The sequence below is a fragment of the Opisthocomus hoazin genome, unplaced genomic scaffold (genome assembly GCF_030867145.1).
Source record: "Opisthocomus hoazin isolate bOpiHoa1 unplaced genomic scaffold, bOpiHoa1.hap1 HAP1_SCAFFOLD_150, whole genome shotgun sequence".
Classification (NCBI taxonomy): domain Eukaryota; kingdom Metazoa; phylum Chordata; class Aves; order Opisthocomiformes; family Opisthocomidae; genus Opisthocomus; species Opisthocomus hoazin.
The window spans coordinates 81,914-102,630 of record NW_027448991.1 but is presented as its reverse complement, the minus strand read 5'-3'; the positions used below and the strand labels follow the sequence as shown (position 1 = coordinate 102,630).

At 66.3% G+C, this 20,717-nt stretch overlaps 2 protein-coding genes across 2 annotated transcripts; both read left to right on the top strand.

The window, feature by feature from the left end:
* The first annotated feature begins 3,772 nt into the window (after window positions 1–3,772).
* Window positions 3,773–11,226, top strand: ARMC5 (armadillo repeat containing 5). Its single transcript, XM_075412356.1, has 5 exons — window positions 3,773–4,060; window positions 5,010–5,117; window positions 6,164–6,992; window positions 9,068–9,551; window positions 11,164–11,226. Exons 1-5 carry the CDS (start codon window positions 3,784–3,786, stop codon window positions 11,224–11,226), a joined length of 1,761 nt encoding a protein of 586 aa, XP_075268471.1. The 5' UTR covers window positions 3,773–3,783.
* A 2,836-nt stretch (window positions 11,227–14,062) lies between these two features.
* On the top strand, window positions 14,063–20,325 carry LOC142360121 (uncharacterized). The gene is made up of 4 exons (XM_075412355.1): window positions 14,063–14,085; window positions 14,702–14,915; window positions 16,875–18,870; window positions 19,453–20,325. The coding sequence occupies exons 1-4, from the start codon at window positions 14,063–14,065 to the stop codon at window positions 19,569–19,571; spliced, it is 2,352 nt and encodes a 783-aa protein (XP_075268470.1). The 3' UTR covers window positions 19,572–20,325.
* The last annotated feature ends 392 nt before the right edge of the window (window positions 20,326–20,717 follow it).

Here is a 20,717-nt window from a genome sequence, read left to right as displayed (position 1 = left end):
CTGAGCAACAGCTTTCCAGGCTAGCTCTTTCTGCCCGCGAGTTATCTGCAGACGTTCGCATTTTGGAAGCAGGGCTGCCGCAGGCGCCCGGCACGGACCACCTAAGCTACTTTGGAAGTTTGACGTGGCAAGACAAGCAAGCAGCCCCAGTCTCTGTGCCTCGGTGCGAGCAGTGCCATGGGCAGATGAGGCTGAGCAACAGCTTTCCAGGCTAGCTCTTTCTGCCTGCCAGCTATCTGCAGACGTTCGCATTTTCAGAGCAGGGCTGCCGCAGGCCCCCTGCACGGACCCCCAAAGCTACGTTTGAAGTTTGAGGGGGCAAGACAAGCAAGCAGCCCCAGTCTCTGTACCTCTGTGCGAGCAGTGCCATGGGCAGATGAGGCTGAGCAACAGCTTTCCAGGCTAGCTCTTTCTGCCTGCCAGCTATCTGCAGACTTTTGCATTTTCAGAGCAGGGCTGCCGGAGGCCCCCTGCACAGACCCCCAAAGCCACGTTTGAAGTTTGAGGGGGCAAGACAAGCAAGCAGCCCCAGTCTCTGTGCCTCTGTGCGAGCAGTGCCATGGGCAGATGAGGCTGAGCAACAGCTTTCCAGGCTAGCTCTTTCTGCCTGCCAGCTATCTGCAGACGTTCGCATTTTCAGAGCAGGGCTGCCGCAGGCCCCCTGCACGGACCCCCAAAGCTACGTTTGAAGTTTGAGGGGGCAAGACAAGCAAGCAGCCCCAGTCTCTGTGCCTCTGTGCGAGCAGTGCCATGGGCAGATGAGGCTGAGCAACAGCTTTCCAGGCTAACACTTTCTGGCTGCCAGCTATCTGCAGACGTTCGCATTTTCAGAGCAGGGCTGCCGGAGGCCCCCTGCACGGACCCCCAAAGCTACGTTTGAAGTTTGAGGGGGCAAGACAAGCAAGCAGCCCCAGTCTCTGTGCCTCTGTGCGAGCAGTGCCATGGGCAGATGAGGCTGAGCAACAGCTTTCCAGGCTAGCTCTTTCTGCCCGCGAGTTATCTGCAGACGTTCGCATTTTGGAAGCAGGGCTGCCGCAGGCGCCCGGCACGGACCACCTAAGCTACTTTGGAAGTTTGACGTGGCAAGACAAGCAAGCAGCCCCAGTCTCTGTGCCTCGGTGCGAGCAGTGCCATGGGCAGATGAGGCTGAGCAACAGCTTTCCAGGCTAGCTCTTTCTGCCTGCCAGCTATCTGCAGACGTTCGCATTTTCAGAGCAGGGCTGCCACAGGCCCCCTGCACGGACCCCCAAAGCTACGTTTGAAGTTTGAGGGGGCAAGACAAGCAAGCAGCCCCAGTCTCTGTGCCTCTGTGCGAGCAGTGCCATGGGCAGATGAGGCTGAGCAACAGCTTTCCAGGCTAGCTCTTTCTGGCTTCCAGCTATTTGCAGACGTTCGCGTTTTCAGAGCAGGGCTGCCGGAGGCCCCCTGCACGGACCCCCAAAGCTACGTTTGAAGTTTGAGGGGGCAAGACAAGCAAGCAGCCCCAGTCTCTGTACCTCTGTGCGAGCAGTGCCATGGGCAGATGAGGCTGAGCAACAGCTTTCCAGGCTAGCTCTTTCTGCCTGCCAGCTATCTGCAGACTTTTGCATTTTCAGAGCAGGGCTGCCGGAGGCCCCCTGCACAGACCCCCAAAGCCACGTTTGATGTTTGAGGGGGCAAGACAAGCAAGCAGCCCCAGTCTCTGTGCCTCTGTGCGAGCAGTGCCATGGGCAGATGAGGCTGAGCAACAGCTTTCCAGGCTAGCTCTTTCTGCCTAAGAGCTATCTGTAGACGTTCGCGTTTCTGCTCTGAAGGATAGGATATGTTCTGGCAAACCCAGAGCGGTATAAGTGACGCTTCAGGGATAGAAGTGTGCTGATGAGACCCTCTAAAGCCTCAGGATGAATTAAGAGAATTAAGAGAATGGGGGGAGTGAGGAAAGATGCAAAGTAAACTTAAAAAGCAACAGGGTATAGGACAAACCAGAAAGAATAAGAAGATAGGGATAGACAGCTTGATAATAGGAAACATAGAAAGAAAATTTTAAAAAGCCTAAGGGTACAAGGCAGAAGAGAAAAAGCTAAAACATAGGGACAGAAAACTAGATAAAAGTAGATATGGGAAAATACTATGAAAAATGAAGGCATTAAAGGAAAAAAAAACCCTAAAAATAGGGACAATAAACTATATAAATGGAGACATAGAAGGAATATCGATAAATGGAGAGAGTACGCAACAGACAACAAAGGATTAGAAAGTAGGAATAGGAGCTAGGTAATATCATTATTACTGGTAGTAGTGTTAGTATTTACTTTATTATCTTATTCAACTTTATCTCAACCCACGAGTTTCCCCTTTTGTCCGTTCTCCTCCCCACCCGGCTAGGGGAAGGGGAGAGGTGAGCGAGTGGCCTTCTAGTGCTTAGTTGCCGGCTTAAACTATGACAATATAGAAAAAAACTTAAAAGCAACGTGACACAGGACAAAGGAGAGAATAAAAAAACGGGGTTAGGTATCTTGATAAAAGTAGACATAGAAAGAAAAATTTAAACGTGACCACATAGAGGACAGATAGGAAAAAAGGTAAATAGAAAGAGAAAAGTACACTAAAGTGAATATAGAAACAAAAATTCAAAAGTGAAGACATTAAGAGAACAAAAAAAAAATATAAAACAGCAAAAAAACCTACATAGGCAAGAGACATAGAAAGAAAATTTTAAAAGCAACTGGGTATGGGACAGATGAGAATGAATTAAAAAATAAAGGTGGTGTACTAGGTAAAAAAAGATGAAAAAAGAAAATTTAAAAACCACAGGGTCCAGGACAGACAGGAAACAAATAAAAAACAGTGAGAGACGTCTTGATAAAACTAGACATAGAACAAAAATTTTAGAAGTGCCAGGACACAGGGGAAAACAACAAACAGGGACAGAAAATGAGATGAAAGCGCATCTAGGAATAAAATGTCAAAACAAAAATAATCGTGAGAGTAAAAAACTGAAAAATAAGGACAGCGAACTAGATAGAAGTAGACATAGTTGTAAAAGCAATGCAGTTCATGAAAGGAAAGAATTAAAAACTAGAAGCAGGCACTGGATAAAATTAGACCTAGAAAGACCATTCTAAAAGCGACTGGATTAAGGAAATCTTAAAAAATTATAAAAACGGGGACAGCTAACTGAAATGAAGACATAGAAAAAAAAATAAAAAACCAACAGGGTACACAACAGACGAGATGGAATTAAAACTAGGGCTAGGGCCTCAATTAAAGGCTACTGCACTGAGGAAAGACACCAAACCATGAAGCGATGAAAAAAAAAAAATACAGTGAATGGGATAAAGGAGATGGATGGGACATTTGGGAAAAAAAGGATCACGAAGAGAAACTGAAAAACAAGGACAGCAAAGCCAAGCAGAAAGCAAGAAAATGTTGAAAGGGACAGAGAAGTAAAACGTTACGAAACACAGACCGCCAGCTGGGTAAAAGGCGTCCCAGAAAACACCGAAAGCGCTCTCACCGCTCTCTGCACGGGTCACCACGCCCCCAGCAGGGGGCGCGCACACCCCCCGGCCGAGCGGACCACGCTTCCCGGCATGCCCCGCGCCGCCGCGTCACTCCGCGCCGCAGGGCACGCTGGGAGCTGTAGTCCCGCCCCCGCCTCGCTCTCCGCCTTAGCGCCCCCCCCTGCCCGGGGACTCCGTTTCCCATCGTGCCCGGCGGCGCGCCGCCCTCCCGGCCACCGTCCTGTTCGCTCGCGGCTGTCCCGCCGGCGGCCGGGCCGGGCCCGGGCCGGGCGCCGCCGCCATGTCGGAGCCGCTGGGCTGGTGCGTGGAGGCGGTGCGGGCGGCGGCCGAGCCGGGGCTGGCCCGGGCGCTGCTGGCGCTGCGGACCCGCCACACGCGGCGGCCGGGAGGCGCCGCTCGGTTCCGCGAGCGCGGGGGGCTGGGGCCGCTGCTGGAGCTCCTGGGGCCCGAGCGGCCCCGCCGCACCCTCGACCTGGCCCTCAGCGTCCTCGGGAACTGCTGCACCGAGCCGGGCTGCCGCCGGCAGGCCCGGCGCCTCGGCGGGGTTCCCCGCCTCGGTGAGTGCCGGCGCCGGGAGCGCCTCGGGGCGGGGAATGCAACGCCCCCCCCCCCCCCCCCCAGTGCTGGGAACGGGTCTGGACCCCCCCATAGGGGAATGGGATGGGTCTGGACCCCCCCGTAGGGGAATGGGACAGCCCGGAGCCCCCCATGCTGGGAATGGGTCTGGACCCCCCCATAGGGGAATGGGACAGGCCAAAGCTGTCCCCTGCTGGGAATGGGTCTGGACCCCCCCCATAGGGGAATGGGACAGCCCAGAGCCCCCCATGCTGGGAATGGATCTGGACCGCCCCATAGGGGAATGGGACAGCCCAGAGCCCCCCATGCTGGGAATGGGTCTGGACCCCCCCATAGGGGAATGGGATGGGTCTGGACCCCCCCATAGGGGAATGGGACAGCCCAGAGCCCCCCATGCTGGGAATGGGTCTGGACCCCCCCATAGGGGAATGGGACAGCCCAGAGCCCCCCATGCTGGGAATGGGTCTGGACCCCCCCATAGGGGAATGGGACAGCCCAGAGCCCCCCATGCTGGGAATGGGTCTGGACCCCCACCCCCAAGCCCCCTCCAGAGCAACTGGAGAATCCTGAGCCCTCCCCCGGTGACCCCTGACCTGTCCCCAAGGGTGTCCCTGTGTCCCTGGCAGTGACCTCTGTCCCCGAGGGTGTCCCCGTTGGTGTCCCTGGGGGTGTCCCCGTGTCCCTGGCAGTGACCTCTGCCCCTGGGGGTGTCCCTGGGGGTGTCCCCATGTCCCTGGCAGTGACCTCTGTCCCCGAGGGTGTCCCTGGGGGTGTCCCCGTGTCCCTGGCAGTGACCTCTGTCCCCGAGGGTGTCCCTGGGGGTGTCCCCATGTCCCTGGCAGTGACCTCTGTCCCCGAGGGTGTCCCCGGGGGTGTCCCTGGCAGTGACCTCCGCCCCCAGCCGTCACCCCGCTGCCTCTGTCCCCGCAGTGGCCCTGCTGTCCTCGCCGGGGCCGGAGAGCGTGCAGAACCGGGTGGCCCGCGCCCTGGCCAACCTGGCGCTGGAGCCCGACGGCGCCCGGGACGTCCTCGACGCCGGTGAGCGGGGTCCCCGAGGCGGCTGCGGGCGTCCTGGGGGGGCCCTCGTCTGTCCGTGAGGTCCCCTAGGTGTCCTCAGGGGTCCTTCGGGTGTCCCAGAGGCCCCCTGGGGTGTCCCCTCGTGCGTTCTGGAGGTCCCTGGGTCTGCGTGGTGTCCCCGGGGGTCCTCAGCCTGGCCCCTGGTGGGTCCCCATGTCCCCAGCAAGTCCCCTGATGGCGTCCTCGTTGCGGTGGGTGCTGGGGTGTCCCCGGGCAGGTGCCGTGTGCCCAGCGTGTCCCCCAACACCCCTGGGTGTCCCCAAAGTGACCTCTGCCCCTGCCTGTCTCTGAGGGTGTCCCCAAAGTGACCTCTGCCCTTTCACCTGTCCCCAAGGGTGTCCCCGTGTCCCTGGCAGTGACCTCTGCCCCTGACCTGTCCCTGAGGGTGTCCCCGTGTCCCTGGCAGTGACCTCTGTCCCCAGGAGTGTCCCCATGGCCCTGGCAGTGACCTCTGTCCCCGACCTGTCCCTGGGGGTGTCCCTGGCAGTGACCTCTGCCCCTGACGTGTCCCCGAGGCTGTCCCTGGCAGTGACCTCTGCCCCTGGGGGTGTCCCTGGGGGTGTCCCCATGTCCCTGGCAGTGACCTCTGCCCTCTTGCTTGTCCCCGAGGGTGTTCCTGGCAGTGACCTCTGTCCCTGGGGGTGTCCCCATGTCCCTGGCAGGGACCTCTGCCCCCAACCTGTCCTTGAGGGTGTCCCTGGGGGTGTCCCCATGTCCCTGGCAGTGACCTCTGCCCTCTTGCCTGTCCCTGAGGGTGTCCCTGAGGGTGTCCCCGTGTCCCTGGCAGTGACCTCTGCCCCTGACCTGTCCCCGAGGGTGTCCCAATGTCCCTGGCAGTGACCTCTGCCCTCTCGCCTGTCCCCAGGGGTGTCCTTGGCAGTGACCTCTGTCCCCGACGGTGTCCCTCCCGCATGGCTGCCTCCTCCCGGGGCTCCCGGGCCGCCCTCGAGCTGTCCCCCCGCCGTCCCCCCCCCCCCCCCCTCTTGACTCTGTCCCCCCCCCTGCAGGCGCCGGTCCCCTCCTGGTGTCCCTGGCTGCCTCCTGCCGCACCCCCGAGTGCCTGCACAGCGCTGCCCGCGCCCTCCGCATCCTGGGGGCCACCGCAGCCCCCCGCCGGGCCCTGGGCCGAGCCGGGGCCGTCCGAGCCCTGGCCTCCCGCCTGGCCTCGCTGCCCGCGTCCCACCCCGCCTGCCCGGCCGTCGCCCGCGCCCTGCGGGGCCTCACGGACGCCCCGGGCCCCTCGGCCGACGACGTGGCCCCCGCCTTGCCCGCCCTGACCGCGCTGGCCGCCCACGCCAAGCGGGACCGCCGGCAGCCGGCCCTGGGGGCCATCGCCAACGCCTGCGCCCGCGCCGCGCTCCGGCCCGCCCTGGGGGCCGCCGGGGCCGTGGAGGCGGTGGCCGAGGAGGTGGCGAGGGCGCTGGCGTCGGCCGACGTGGCCGGGGCCACCGCGGCCGTCCGGGCGCTGTGCCTGCTGTGCCGCGAGGCCGTCAACCGCGCGCGGGTGCGAGCGGCCGGGGGGCTGGGGCTGCTCCTGCGCCTCCTGGCCGAGCCCCGCGCCCGGCCCTGGCGGCCCCGCGTCCTCCTGGCCTTGGCCGCCTTCGCCTACGACCAGGAGGCCATGGCGGCCCTGGAGGCCCGGGGCCTGGTGCCGCTGCTGGCCGACGTCCTGCGGGCCCGCGCCGACGAGGAGGAGGAGGAGGAGGACGAGGAGGACGAGGAGGAGGACGAGGAGGAGGAGGAAGGGGAGGAGGACGAGGCCGCTGCGTCGTGCGATCTCCCACGGGAGCTGCCCGGCCCGGCTGGGGCGGCCGCCGGGAGCCTGCGGGCGCTGAAGTGAGTGGGGGGACGGGGGGGGCTTCTGGCGGGGGCTGGGGGGCTCTGGCACCTCCTGGGGGGTCCCTGGGGGTCCCTTGAGACCTTGACGGGGACCCCTGGGGTGTCTCGGGGAGGCTCCTTGGGGTCCCTGTCACCTCAGGGTGGGGGGACGGGGGGGGCTTCTGGCGGGGGCTGGGGGGCTCTGGCACCTCCTGGGGGGTCCCTGGGGGTCCCTTGAGACCTTGACGGGGACCCCTGGGGTGTCTCGGGGAGGCTCCTTGGGGTCCCTGTCACCTCAGGGTGGGGGGACGGGGGGGGCTTCTGGCGGGGGCTGGGGGGCTCTGGCACCTCCTGGGGGGTCCCTGGGGGTCCCTGGGGGTCCCTCAAGACCTTGATGTTTCCCCTGGGGAGGCTCCTTGGGGTCCCTGTCACCTCAGGGCCGGGGTGGGGGGACAGGGGGGCTTCTGGTGGGGGTTGGGGGGCTCTGGCACCTCCTGGGGGGTCCCTGGGGGTCCCTTGAGACCTTGATGGGGACCCCTGGGGTGTCTCAGGGAGGCTCTTTGGGGTCCCTGTCACCTCAGGGACAGGGGGGGGCTCCTGGCAGGGGCTGGGGGGCTTTGGCGTCTCCTGGGGGGTCCCTGGGGGTCCCTGGCATCTCCTGGGGGGTCCCTGGGGGTCCCTGGGGATCCCTCGAGACCTTGACAGGGACCCCTGGGGAGGCTCCTTGGGGTCCCTGTCACCTCAGGGCCGGGGTGGGGGGACGGGAGAGGCTTTTGGTGGGGGCTGGGGGGCTCTGGCACCTCCTGGGGGGTCCCTGGGGGTCCCTGGCATCTCCTGGGGGGTCCCTGGGGGTCCCTGGGGGTCCATTGAGACCTTGACAGGGACCCCTGGGGTGTCTCGGGGAGGCTCCTTGGGGTCCCTGTCACCTTGGGGCCGGGGTGGGGGGACGGGGGGGGCTTCTGGCGGGGGCTGGGGGGCTCTGGCACCTCCTGGGGGGTCCCTGGGGGTCCCTCGAGACCTTGACGGGGACCCCTGGGGAGGCTCCTTGGGGTCCCTGTCACCTCAGGGCCGGGGTGGGGGCACAGGAGAGGCTTTTGCTGGGGGCTGGGGGGCTTTGGCGTCTCCTGGGGGGTCCCTGGGGGTCCCTCGAGACCTTGATGGGGACCTCTGGGGTGTCTCAGGGAGGCTCCTTGGGGTCCCTGTCACCTCAGGGCCGGGGTGGGGGGACAGGGGGGGCTTCTGGCGGGGGCTGGGGGGCTCTGGCACCTCCTGGGGGGTCCCTGGGGGTCCCTTGAGACCTTGATGGGGACCCCTGGGGTGTCTCAGGGAGGCTCTTTGGGGTCCCTGTCACCTCAGGGACAGGGGGGGGCTCCTGGCGGGGGCTGGGGGGCTCTGGCACCTCCTGGGGGGTCCCTGGGGGTCCCTTGAGACCTTGATGGGGACCCCTGGGGTGTCTCGGGGAGGCTCCTTGGGGTCCCTGTCACCTCAGGGCTGGGGTGGGGGGACAGGGGGGGGCTTCTCGCGGGGGCTGGGGGGCTCTGGCACCTCCTGGGGGATCCCTGGGGGTACCTGGCATCTCCTGGGGGGTCCCTGGGGGTCCCTGGCATCTCCTGGGGGGTCCCTGGGGGTCCCTTGAGACCTTGACAGGGACCCCTGGGGAGGCTCCTTGGGGTCCCTGTCACCTCAGGGCTGGGGTGGGAGGATGGGGGAGGCTTTTGGCGGGGGTTGGGGGGCTCTGGCACCTCCTGGGGGGTCCCTGGGAGTCCCTTGAGACCTTGATGGGGACCCCTGGGGTGTCTCAGGGAGGCTCCTTGGGGTCCCTGTCACCTCGGGGCCGGGGTGGGGGGACGGGGGGGGCTTCTGGCGGGGGCTGGGGGGCTCTGGCATCTCCTGGGGGGTCCCTGGGGGTCCCTCGAGACCTTGATGGGGACGCCTGGGAGGCTCCTTGGGGTCCCTGTCACCTCAGGGCCGGGGTGGGGGGGACGGGGGAGGCTTCTGGTGGGGGTTGGGGGGCTCTGGCACCTCCTGGGGGGTCCCTGGGGGTCCCTCGAGACCTTGATGTGTGTGTCCCCCCCCGCCATTTCTCCCCCCAGGTCCTGGCTCCTCTCCGAAGCTGCCTCCCCGCCCCCCTCCCCGCCGCCCTCCGCCGCCCCCCCCCACTGCCCCTCGCCCCCCCCGCCGCCGGCTGCCCCCCATGGGGGCCCTGGCCCTGCCCCGGGGGGTGGACGATGGGGACCCCTGGCTCCCCGAAGCCCCCGCTCTCCTGCTTTTGGGGCGCCTGGCGGCCGCGGACGAGCCCAGCCGAGCTCTGGCCACCGCCCCCGTCGTCTCGGGGCTCCTCCGCTACCTCACGGGGGTCCCTGCCCCGGCCCCCCGGGCGGCCCGGGTGCTGCAGCGCCTGGCGGGGCACCCCGCTTTTTTGGGGGCCCTGGTGCGGGCTTACATCCCCTCCCTGCTCCGCTCCTGGCTGGTCCTGGGCCTCGACCCCCCCCAGGGCCGAGGAGCTCTCGCAGCCCGGGGGGCCCAGGCGGCCGGCTGCCCCCCGACCCCTCCGCCAGGCGCGCCTCAAGGAGCTGGGTGAGTCAGGGGGGGGCTTCGGGGGGGGTAGTTGGGGTCCCCCGGGGGTCAGGAGTGGCCTTTGGGCATCACCTGGGGTCCCGGGGGGGCTTTTGGGGGGTCCTGGGGGGCCTTTTGGGGCTCCAGGGGGGCCTTTGGGGGTACCGGGGGGCCTTTGGGGGTTCCTGGGGGGTCCCAGGGGGCACTTTGGGGGTCCCGGGGGGGTCTTTGGGGGGTCCAGGGGGGGCTTTGGGGGGTCCAGGGGGGCCTTTTGGGCTCCAGGGGGGCCTTTGGGGGTCCCGGGGGGCCTTTGGGGGTTCCAGGGGGGGCTTTGGGGGGGTCCAGGGGGGGCCTTTTGGGGCTCCAGCGGGGCCTTTGGGGGTCCCGGGGGGCCTTTGGGGGTTCCAGGGGGGTCCCAGGGGCGGCTTTGGGGGTCCAGGGGGGCCTTGGAGGGTCCAGGGGGGCCTTTGGGGGTTCCAGGGGGGCCTTTGGGGGGTCCCAGGGGGGGCCTTTGGGGGTCCCGGGGGGGCTTTGGGGGGTCCCAGGGGGCCTTTGGGGGTCCCAGGGGGCCTTTGGGGGGTCCCAGGGGGGGCTTTGGGAGTCCCAGGGGGCCTTTGGGGGGCTCCAGGGGGCCTTTGGGGTTCCTGGGGGCCTTTGGGGGTTCCTGGGGGCCTTTGGGGGGTCCAGGGAGGCCTTGGGGGGTTCCTGGGGGGCCTTTGGGGGTTCCTGGGGGGCCTTTGGGGGGTCCACGGGGGGCTTTGGGGGGGTCCCAGGGGGCCTTTGGGGGGTCCCAGGGGAGGGTCCTTGGTGGCCTTGGGGGGATCTCTGGCGGGGGGGGGCTGCTGGGGGGAGGCCAGGGGGAAGCTGGGGGGGGGGGGGGCTGGCGGGGGGGGTCTTGGGGAGGGGGTGGTCCCAGGGGGGGGGGGGCTGGGGGGGGGAGGGGGGGGGGGGGGGGGGGGGGGGGGGGGGGGGTCCTTGAGGGGTCCCCGTGGGGGTGGTGGCTGTCCCTGAGGTCCTGGGTGGTCCCTGGGTGTCCCCACGTGGTCACTGGAGGTCCCGGGGGGGTCCCTGAGGTCCTGGGTGGTCCCTGGGTGTCCCCATGTGGTCACTGGAGGTCCCCGGGGGGGTCCCTGAGGTCCTGGGTGGTCCCTGGGTGTCCCCACGCGGTCACTAGAGGTCCCCGGGGGGGGTCCCTGAGGTCCTGGGTGTCCCCACGTGGTCACTGGAGGTCACGGGGGGGGTCCTGAGGTCCTGGGTGGTCCCTGGGTGTCCCCACGTGGTCACTGGAGGTCCCCGGGGGGGTCCCTGAGGTCCTGGGTGTCCCCACGTGGTCACTGGAGGTCCCGGGGGGGGTCCTGAGGGGCCTTTTCAGGGCTACTGGGGGTCCTGGGTGGTCTTTGGGGGGGTCCCCGGTCATCCTGGGGGAGGCGGCGTTGGGGGGTCCCGGGGGGGGGGGGGGCACCTTTAGGGGTCCTCAGCACCTCGGGGGGGGGGGGGGCTGCCTGCGGGGGTCCCTGGGCAGCCGTTGGGGGTGGTGGTCGGGGTCTCCCGGGGTGGGGGGGGGTGAGGGGAGGGGGGTGGGGTCCGTAGCGGGACCCTGGGGACCTGCCCACCCCCGTGTCCCCCCCCCCAGGCGAGGGCCTCCTGCGCAGCCTGGGGGCGGCGGCGGCGGCCCCCTTCGGCGTGGGGCTGCTGACCTTGGGTCAGCAGCCCCACGCCGAAGGGGGCCGCCGCCAGCCGCCCTGCCGCTACTGGCAGGTACGGCCGCGGGGACCCCCCGCCCCTATGTGGGGGCCCTGCGTCCCCTATAGAGCCCTGCGTCCCCTATAGAGCCCTGTGTCCCCCTATGGGGCTCTGGGTGTCCCCCTATGGCCCCTGCCCGCTGCTTGGCCAGGTACGGCCGCGGGACCCCCCGCCCCCACGGCCCCTATGGGGCTCTGAGTGTCCCCCTATAGAGCCCTGTGTCCCCCTATGGGGCTCTGTGTCCCCCTATAGGGCTCTGTGTGTCCCCTATGGCCCTGCCGCTGCTGGCCAGGTACGGCCGCGGGACCCCCGCCCCACGGCCCCTAATGGGGCTGGGTGTCCCCTATGGGGCTCTGCGTGTCACCTATGGGGCTCTGTGTCCCCTATAGAGCGCTGAGTGTCCCCTATATGGGGCTCTGAGTGTCCCCTATGGGGCTCTGAGTGTCCCCTATAGGGCTCTGTGTGTCCCCTATAGAGCCCTGTGTCCCCTACGGGGCTCTGGGTGTCCCCTATGGGGCTCTGTGTGTCCCCTATAGAGCGTCTGAGTGTCCCCTATAGGGCTCTGTGTCCCCCTATGGGGGCGGTGGGTGTCCCCTATAGAGCGCTGAGTGTCCCCTATAGAGCGCTGAGTGTCCCCTACGGGGCTCTGAGTGTCCCCTTGTGGGGCTCTGGGTGTCCCCTATGGGGCTGTGAGTGTCCCCTATGGCCCCGCCGCTGCTGGCCAGGTACGGCCGCGGGACCACCCCCCGCTCTGAGTGTCCCCTATAGGGCGCTGAGTGTCCCCTATAGAGCCCTGTGTGTCCCCTATGGGGCTCTGGGTGTCCCCTATAGGGCTCTGTGTGTCCCCTATGGCCCTGCCGCTGCTGGCCAGGTACGGCCGCGGGACCCCCGCCCCACGGCCCCTGTGGGGCTGGGTGTCCCCTATGGAGCGGTGGGTGTCCCCTATGGGACTCTGAGTGTCCCCTATGGGGCTCTGTGTCCCCTATGGGGCTCTGAGTGTCCCCTATAGGGCTGTGAGTGTCCCCAGGGCTCTGTGTCCCCTATAGGGCTCTGTGTGTCCCCTATAGGGCTCTGAGTGTCCCCTGTAGGGCTCTGTGTGTCCCCTGTAGGGCTCTGTATGTCCCCTATACGCTCTATATGTCCTCTATGGGGCTCTATGTCCCCTATAGGGCTCTGTGTGACCCCTATAGGGCTCTGAGTGTCCCCTATAGGGCTCTGTGTCCCCTACAGGGCTCTGTGTGTCCCCTATAGGGCTCTGTATGTCCCCTATAGGGCTCTATGTGTCCCCTACAGAGCTCTGTATGTCCCCTATGGGGCTCTGAGTGTCCCCTATAGAGCCCTGTGTCCCCTATAGAGCGCTGAGTGTCCCCTATGGGGCTCTGTGTCCCCTATGGGGCTCTGTGTGTCCCCTATGGCCCTGCCGCTGCTGGCTAGGTACGGCCGCGGGACCCCCGCCCCACGGCCCCTATATGGGGCCCTGTGTCCCCTATGGGGCTCTGTGTGTCCCCTATGGGGCTCTGTGTGTCCCCTATAGGGCTTTGTGTCCCCTGTGGGGCTGTGTGTCCCCTATGGGGCTCTGTGTCCCCTATAGAGCGCTGAGTGTCCCCTATGGGGCTCTGTGTGTCCCCTATGGGGCCCTGCGTCCCCTATAGAGCCCTGTGTCCCCTATGGGGCTCTGTGTGTCCCCTATGGCCCTGCCGCTGCTGGCCAGGTACGGCCGCGGGACCCCCGCCCTGACAGCCCCTATATGGGGCTCTGTGTCCCCTATGGGGCGTTGGGTGTCCCCTATGGGGCTCTGTGTCCCCTATAGAGCGCTGAGCGTCCCGTATGGGGCTCTGAGTCCCCTATGGGGCTCTGAGTGTCCCCTATAGGGCTCTGAGCGTCCCCTATGGGGCTCTGTGTGTCCCCTATAGGGCTCTGTGTGTCCCCTATGGGGCTCTGTGTCCCCTTTGGGGCTCTGAGTGTCCCCTATGGGGCTCTGTGTGTCCCCTACGGGGCTCTGAGTGTCCCCTATGGGGCTCTGAGTGTCCCCTATAGGGCTCTGAGCGTCCCCTATGGGGCTCTGTGTGTCCCCTATGGGGCTCTGTGTCCCCTATGGGGCTCTGAGTGTCCCCTATGGGGCTCTGTGTGTCCCCTATGGGGCTCTGAGTGTCCCCTATAGGGCTCTGAGCGTCCCCTATGGGGCTCTGTGTGTCCCCTATAGGGCTCTGTGTGTCCCCTATGGGGCTCTGTGTCCCCTATGGGGCTCTGAGTGTCCCCTATGGGGCTCTGTGTGTCCCCTATGGCCCTGCCGCTGCTGGCCAGGTACGGCCGCAGGTCCCCCGCCCCACGGCCCCTATATGGGGCCCTGTGTGTCCCCTATAGAGCCCTGTGTCCCCTATAGAGCGCTGAGTGTCCCCTATGGGGCTCTGTGTGTCCCCTATGGGGCTCTGTGTGTCCCCTACAGGGCTCTGCATCCCCTATGGGGCTCTGTGTCCCCTATAGAGCGCTGAGTGTCCCCTACGGGGCTCTATAAGTCCCCTATAGGGCTCTGTGTGTCCCCTATGGGGCTCTGTGTGTCCCCTACGGGGCTCTGTGTGTCCCCTATGGGGCTCTGAGTGTCCCCTATAGAGCCCTGTGTCCCCTATAGAGCTCTGCGTGTCCCCTATGGGGCTCTGAGTGTCCCCTATAGGGCTCTGAGTGTCCCCTATGGGGCTCTGTGTCCCCTATAGGGCTCTGAGTGTCCCCTATAGGGCTCTGACTGTCCCCTATGGGGCTCTGTGTCCCCTATGGGGCTCTGTGTGTCCCCTATGGCCCTGCCGCTGCTGGCCAGGTACGGCCGCGGGACCCCCGCCCCATGGCCCCTATATGGGGCTCTGCGTCCCCTATGGGGCTCTGAGTGTCACCTATGGGGCTCTGTGTCCCCTATAGAGCCCTGTGTCCCCTATGGGGCTCTGTGTCCCCTATGGGGCTCTGAGTGTCCCGTATAGGGCTCTGTGTGTCCCCTATGGGGCTCTGTGTCCCCTATGGGGCTCTGTGTCCCCTACAGGGCTCTGTGTGTCCCCTATAGGGCTCTGTGTCCCCTACAGGGCTCTATACGTCCCCTATAGGGCTCTGTATGTCCCCTATATGCTCTATATGTCCCCTATAGGCTCTATACGTCCCCTATGCAGCCGGCACCGCGTCCCTGCAGCCCCCCTGCCCCCCCAGACCCCCCCGTGACTCCCCTGGACGTCCCCTGCAGCGCCCAGGACGTCACCTATAGCGCCCTGGGTGTCCCCTATAGACCCCGCGGCCCTTGGGGCCCGGTGCCCCCCCCGTGTCCCCGTGTCCCCGCTGTGTCCCTGGCCCCGCGTCACCGGCGTCCCGCGGGGCGGGGGGTGGCCCGGGACCCCGCCGCGTGCTCCCCGTGACGCTGGCGTGACCACGCGTGTCCTTGGCGTGCGCAGGCCGGCGTCCCCGGCGCGGGGGCTGCTGTGGGGGGGCGGCGCGGTGGCCCTGCTGCTCTCGGCGGTGGCCCGGGGCCCCGCGTCCCCCTACGAGCCCCCCCCGGCCTTCGCCCTCTACGCGGCCGACGCCATCGCCCTGCTGCGGGGACACCCCGGGGACACGGCGGGGGACACCGGGGACACGCCAGGACACGCCAGCGCCGAGGACCTGCAGGTGTGGCCCCACGGGGCGTTGGGGACACGGGGATGGGGACACTGAGGGTGTGGAGGGGACACTGGGGAGGATCACGGGGGACCTGGAGGGACATCCAGGTGGGGACAGTGAGGACCTGGTGGGGAAGGTGGGGGTCACTGGGGGACACCCAGGTGGGGACAGTGAGGACCTGGTTGGGAAGGTGGGGGACACCCAGGTGGGGACAGTGAGGACCTGGTGGGGAAGGTGGGGGACACCCAGGTGGGACAGTGAGGACCTGGTGGGGAAGGTGGGGGACACCCAGGTGGGGACAGTGAGGACCTGGTGGGGAAGGTGGGGGACACCCAGGTGGGGACAGTGAGGACCTGGTGGGGAAGGTGGGGGACACCCAGGTGGGGACAGTGAGGACCTGGTGGGGAAGGTGGGGGACACCCAGGTGGGGACAGTGAGGACCTGGTTGGGAAGGTGGGGGACACCCAGGTGGGGACAGTGAGGACCTGGTGGGGAAGGTGGGGGACACCCAGGTGGGACAGTGAGGACCTGGTGGGGAAGGTGGGGGACACCCAGGTGGGGACAGTGAGGACCTGGTGGGGAAGGTGGGGGACACCCAGGTGGGGACAGTGAGGACCTGGTGGGGAAGGTGGGGGACACCCAGGTGGGACAGTGAGGACCTGGTGGGGAAGGTGGGGGACACCCAGGTGGGACAGGGAGGACCTGGTTGGGAAGGTGGGGGACACCCAGGTGGGACAGGGAGGACCTGGTTGGGAAGGTGGGGGACACCCAGGTGGGGACAGTGAGGACCTGGTTGGGAAGGTGGGGGTCACTGGGGGACACCCAGGTGGGGACAGTGAGGACCTGGTTGGGAAGGTGGGGGACACCCAGGTGGGGACAGTGAGGACCTGGTGGGGAAGGTGGGGGACACCCAGGTGGGACAGTGAGGACCTGGTGGGGAAGGTGGGGGACACTCAGGTGGGGACAGTGAGGACCTGGTGGGGAAGGTGGGGGACACCCAGGTGGGACAGTGAGGACCTGGTCAGCAAGGTGGGGGACACCCAGGTGGGACAGTGAGGACCTGGTGGGGAAGGTGGGGGACACCCAGGTGGGACAGTGAGGACCTGGTTGGGAAGGTGGGGGACACCCAGGTGGGGACAGGGAGGACCTGGTGGGGAAGGTGGGGGACACCCAGGTGGGGACAGTGAGGACCTGGTGGGGAAGGTGGGGGACACCCAGGTGGGACAGTGAGGACCTGGTGGGGAAGGTGGGGGACACCCAGGTGGGACAGTGAGGACCTGGTGGGGAAGGTGGGGGACACCCAGGTGGGACAATGAGGACCTGGTCGGGAAGGTGGGGGACACCCAGGTGGGACAATGAGGACCTGGTTGGGAAGGTGGGGGACACCCAGGTGGGACAGGGAGGACCTGGTGGGGAAGGTGGGGGACACCCAGGTGGGGACAGTGAGGACCTGGTGGGGAAGGTGGGGGACACCCAGGTGGGGACAGTGAGGACCTGGTCAGGAAGGTGGGGGACACCCAGGTGGGGACACTGAGGACTTGGTGGGGAAGGTGGGGGACACCCAGGTGGGACAGGGAGGACCTGGTCGGGAAGGTGGGGGACACCCAGGTGGGACAGGGAGGACCTGGTCAGGAAGGTGGGGGACACCCAGGTGGGGACACTGAGGACCTAGTGGGGAAGGTGGAGGACACCCAGGTGGGACAGTGAGGACCTGGTTGGGAAGGTGGGGGACACCCAGGTGGGGACAGTGAGGACCTGGTTGGGAAGGTGGGGGACACCCAGGTGGGGACAGTGAGGACCTGGTCAGGAAGGTGGGGGACACCCAGGTGGGGATACTGAGGACCTGGTGGGGAAGGTGGGGGTCGTGGGGGCAGATGTATGGGGACGCTGGGGACATGGAGCTCTTGGGGACATCCACGTGGGGAGCACCGTGTCCCAGGTGCTCTTGGGGACGTGGGGGACCCCCAGGTGCACAGAGACGGGGACACCGAGGACCCGTGGGGACACGGGGACGCCGAGGACCCGTGGGGACAGACGGACGGCCGTGGGGACAGCGGTGACCGGCAGAGACCCCTGGAGCGACACGGGGACCCGTGGGGACGCGCAGACGCCTTTGGGGACCCCGAGGACACCTGGAGACACGCGGGTGGCCACGCCACCGCTCCTGCAAACGGACACGGTGACGCTGGGGACGCGCCAGCGGGCCCTGAGGGACACGGGGACCCCTGGGGCAACGTGAATGGCCTTGGGGACCATGACGACTCGTGGGGACCCGCAGGGTCCCCGTGTCCCCTGTCCCCCGTGACCCTCTATCCCCCGCCCCTGCTGTCCCCCGTGTCCCCCTCTCCCCAGGTATCTCCAGACCCATCCAACCCGGGCCCCGCCTGTCCCCAGGTGTCCCCGAGGGCTGCTGGACGTACCCGCGTGTCCCCTTGTCCCCAGCTGTCTCCAGACACTCCCAACCTCCCTTCCCAGGTGGCCCCAAGACCCCCCAGATGTCCCCTGCTGTCCTCTGCTCCGCTGGCCTCAAAACTCTCCAACTCATGTCCCTGGGTGTCTCCAGGGTCCTCCAGCCCATGTCCCCAGGTGTCCCTAAGCCCGCTCGACCCCTGTCCCCAACCATCCTCATGTCCCCAGGTGTCCCCAGTGTCCTCCAACCCATCTCCCCAACCATCCCCCTGTCCCCAAGCGTCCCCAAGCTCCTCCAATGCCTGTCCCCAGGTGTCTCCAAGGTCCTCCAACCCATCTCCCCAGCCATCCCCCTGTCCCCAAGTGTCCCAAACCTGCTCCAATGCCTGTCCCCAGGTGTCCCCAGTGTCCTCCAACCCATCCCCCTGTCCCCAAGCCTCCCCAAGCTCCTCCAATGCCTGTCCCCAAGCGTCTCCAAGGTCCTCCAACCCATCCCCTTGTCCCCAGGTGTCCCCAAGCTTCCCCAGCCCATCTCCACCACTATCCCCGTGCCTCTGGACATCCCCAAGGTCCTCCAACCCGTGTCCCCAACCATCCCCCTGTCCCCAAGCCTCCCCACGCTCCTCCAACGCCTGTCCCCAAGCGTCTCCAAGGTCCTCCAACCCATCCCCCTGTCCCCAAGCGTCCCCAAGCTCCTCCAACGCCTGTCCCCAAGCGTCCCCAAGCTCCTCCAACCCATCTCCACCACCATCTCCAGCCCCCCAAGCATCCCCAACCCCCCCAGCCGCGCATCCCCCACCCTGTCCCTATGCCCAGACCCCCCACGACCTCCTTCTCCTCCCCAACGGTGCCCACCCTGGGGTGCCGGTGGCCCGGGCGGCCCTGACCCAGGGGTCCCCTGTCCTGGGAGCCATGCTGGGAGGTGGCTTCGCTGAGGCCCACCAGGCAGCAGTGACCTTGGGCTGTGCCCCCCGCCGCCCTCTTCTTCTCCTCCTCCACTTTGTCCATGGCTGCCGTGGTCCCCCCAGGGACGGGTGTCCCCTCCTGTCCCCCCCGGTGTCCCCCGCCAGCGCCGGCGCCGCCGTTGCCTTGGCTCGCCGTTACCTGGTGGATGGCTTTGAGGGCATCATGGCCACCGCTGTCACTGCGTCCCCCGGTGCCCTCTGGGCCTTGGCCGAGCGCTGGGGCTGCGCCGCGTTGGCCGCCCGGGCCACCCGGGCCATTCTGAGGGGACAGCCCCACAACGTGGCCCCTCGCCTGGCGCGGGTGGCCCGGCTGGCCCAGTGTCCCTCTCGCCTGGCCCGGGCCTTGATGGCCGCCGTGGCACCCCGGGGAGCCCAGCCCCACCTCGACATGGGGGAGGCGTGGGGTGGGGGAGACCCCCTGCTGCGGCCCCCCGGAGACGCCGGCGGTGTGGAGGAGGACCTCGGGGACCTGGAGGATGACTTTGGAGACCCTTATGAGGACCTCGAGGACGCCCGGGCAGGTCTCGGCGACGCGGCAGACCCCTTTGAGGACCCCTCTATGGACGTTGGGGACCCCTTAGGTGAAAATGGTGCGGACGTGGGGGTCAAGGGGCCTCTCTAAGACCTTGGGGACCCTCATCAGGACCTTGGGGGCCCCTTTGGGCATCTTGGGGACCACTGCACGGGTGTTGGGGACCCCTTGGATGAAGATGAGGAGGACATAGAGGTCAGGGACCTCTCTAAGAGCTTGGGGACACCCTGGAGGACCCTTAGAGATGAGGGGGACAGAGGTCAGGAGAGCTGTCCAAGATCTTGGGGACACCTTTAGGGTCCTTGAGATGGAAGACACCTTCAGGGACCTCCACAGGGACCTTAGGGAGGACTTTGTGGACTTTGAGGACACGGTGGACCTTAGTGGAGACCCCTCGATCAGTGTTCAGCTGAGGACAAGGACATGGAGGTCAAGGGACCGCTCTGAGAGCTGGAGGACGCTCCTTGATCTTGGGGATGAGCTGAAGGACCACAGCAACTTTGGAGACCCCTTAGATGGAGATGAGTAGGACATGGAGGTCAGGGACCTCTCTAAGAGCTTGGGGACACCCTGGAGGACCCTTAGAGATGAGGGGGACAGAGGTCAGGAGAGCTGTCTGAGATCTTGGGGACACCTTTAGGGTCCTTGAAGAGATGGAAGACACCTTCAGGGACCTCCACAGGGACCTTAGGGAGGACTTTGTGGACTTTGAGGACACGGTGGACCTTAGTGGAGACCCCTCGATCGGTGTTCAGCTGAGGACAAGGACATGGAGGTCAAGGGACCGCTCTGAGATCTGGAGGACGCTCGTTAGTCTTGGGGATGAGCTGAAGGACCACAGCAACTTTGGAGACCCCTTAGGTGGAGATGAGGAGGACGTGGAGGTCAGGGACCTCTCTAAGAGCTTGGGGACACCCTGGAGGACCCTTAGAGATGAGGGGGACAGAGGTCAGGAGAGCTGTCTGAGATCTTGGGGACACCTTTAGGGTCCTTGAAGAGATGGAAGACACCTTCAGGGACCTCCACAGGGACCTTAGGGAGGACTTTGTGGACTTTGAGGACACGGTGGACCTTAGTGGAGACCCCTCGATCGGTGCTGAGGACCCCTTAGCTGAGGACAAGGACATGGAGGTCAAGGGACCGCTCTGAGATCTGGAGGACGCTCGTTGATCTTGGGGATGAGCTGAAGGACAACTTTGGAGACCCCTTAGGTGGAGATGAGGAGGACGTGGAGGTGGAGAGAGCCCTGGGGGGACCTCAGGGACCCCCTTGAGGACCTTGGGGTCCTCTGGGTGTTCCTGATGAAGAAGGTGAGGCCGGGGAGGTGGGGGACCCCGGTGGGGACCTGGAGGCCCCCCGAGGTGGCACGTGGGGAGGAGCCGCGGATTTGGGGACGAAGCCGCGGTTTTGGGGCCCCCCCCGCTGCGTCGGGGGGGGGGGGGGGCACCCAGTTTTGGGTTGATTCCACGGGGTTTTGGGGTCGTGGCTGTAGCGACGGCGACGCACAATAAAGGGGTGAAACCGCTCCGGCGCGGGGAGGGTGCGGGGGTCTGCGCCACTTCCTCGCCCCCCCCATCCCATCCCCCCGCACCCCCAGGCTCTGCCTCCCCCCCCCCCCCGCACCCACGGCCCCAGGCTCTGCCCCCCCCCCCCCCGCACCCACGGACCCAGGCTCCCCCCCGCCCCCCCCCCGCACCCACGGACCCAGGCTCTGCCCCCCCCCCCGCACCCACGGACCCAGGCTCTGCCCCCCCCCCCCGCACCCACGGACCCGGGCTCTGCCCCCACCCCGCACCCACGGACCCAGGCTCTGCCCCCCCCCCACCCCGCACGCACGGACCCAGGCTCTGCCCCCCCCACCCCACCGCACCCACGGCCCCGGGCTCTGCCCCCCCCCCCCCCCCC

What these genes read in the sequence shown, in the direction of transcription:
- ARMC5 (XM_075412356.1), top strand. Translation starts at nt 3,784, where the DNA reads ATGTCGGAGCCGCTGGGCTGGTGCGTGGAGGCGGTGCGGGCGGCGGCC. An exon ending in CCGGGACGTCCTCGACGCCG is followed by an intron (nt 5,118 to 6,163) that starts GTGAGCGGGGTC and finishes CCCCCCCTGCAG; the next exon opens with GCGCCGGTCCCCTCCTGGTG. An exon ending in GGCGCGCCTCAAGGAGCTGG is followed by an intron (nt 9,552 to 11,163) that starts GTGAGTCAGGGG and finishes CCCCCCCCCCAG; the next exon opens with GCGAGGGCCTCCTGCGCAGC.
- LOC142360121 (XM_075412355.1), top strand. Translation starts at nt 14,063, where the DNA reads ATGGCCCTGCCGCTGCTGGCCAG. An exon ending in GCCCTGCCGCTGCTGGCCAG is followed by an intron (nt 14,086 to 14,701) that starts GTACGGCCGCGG and finishes TGGCGTGCGCAG; the next exon opens with GCCGGCGTCCCCGGCGCGGG. An exon ending in GGACCCCTTAGGTGAAAATG is followed by an intron (nt 18,871 to 19,452) that starts GTGCGGACGTGG and finishes GGACACCTTTAG; the next exon opens with GGTCCTTGAAGAGATGGAAG.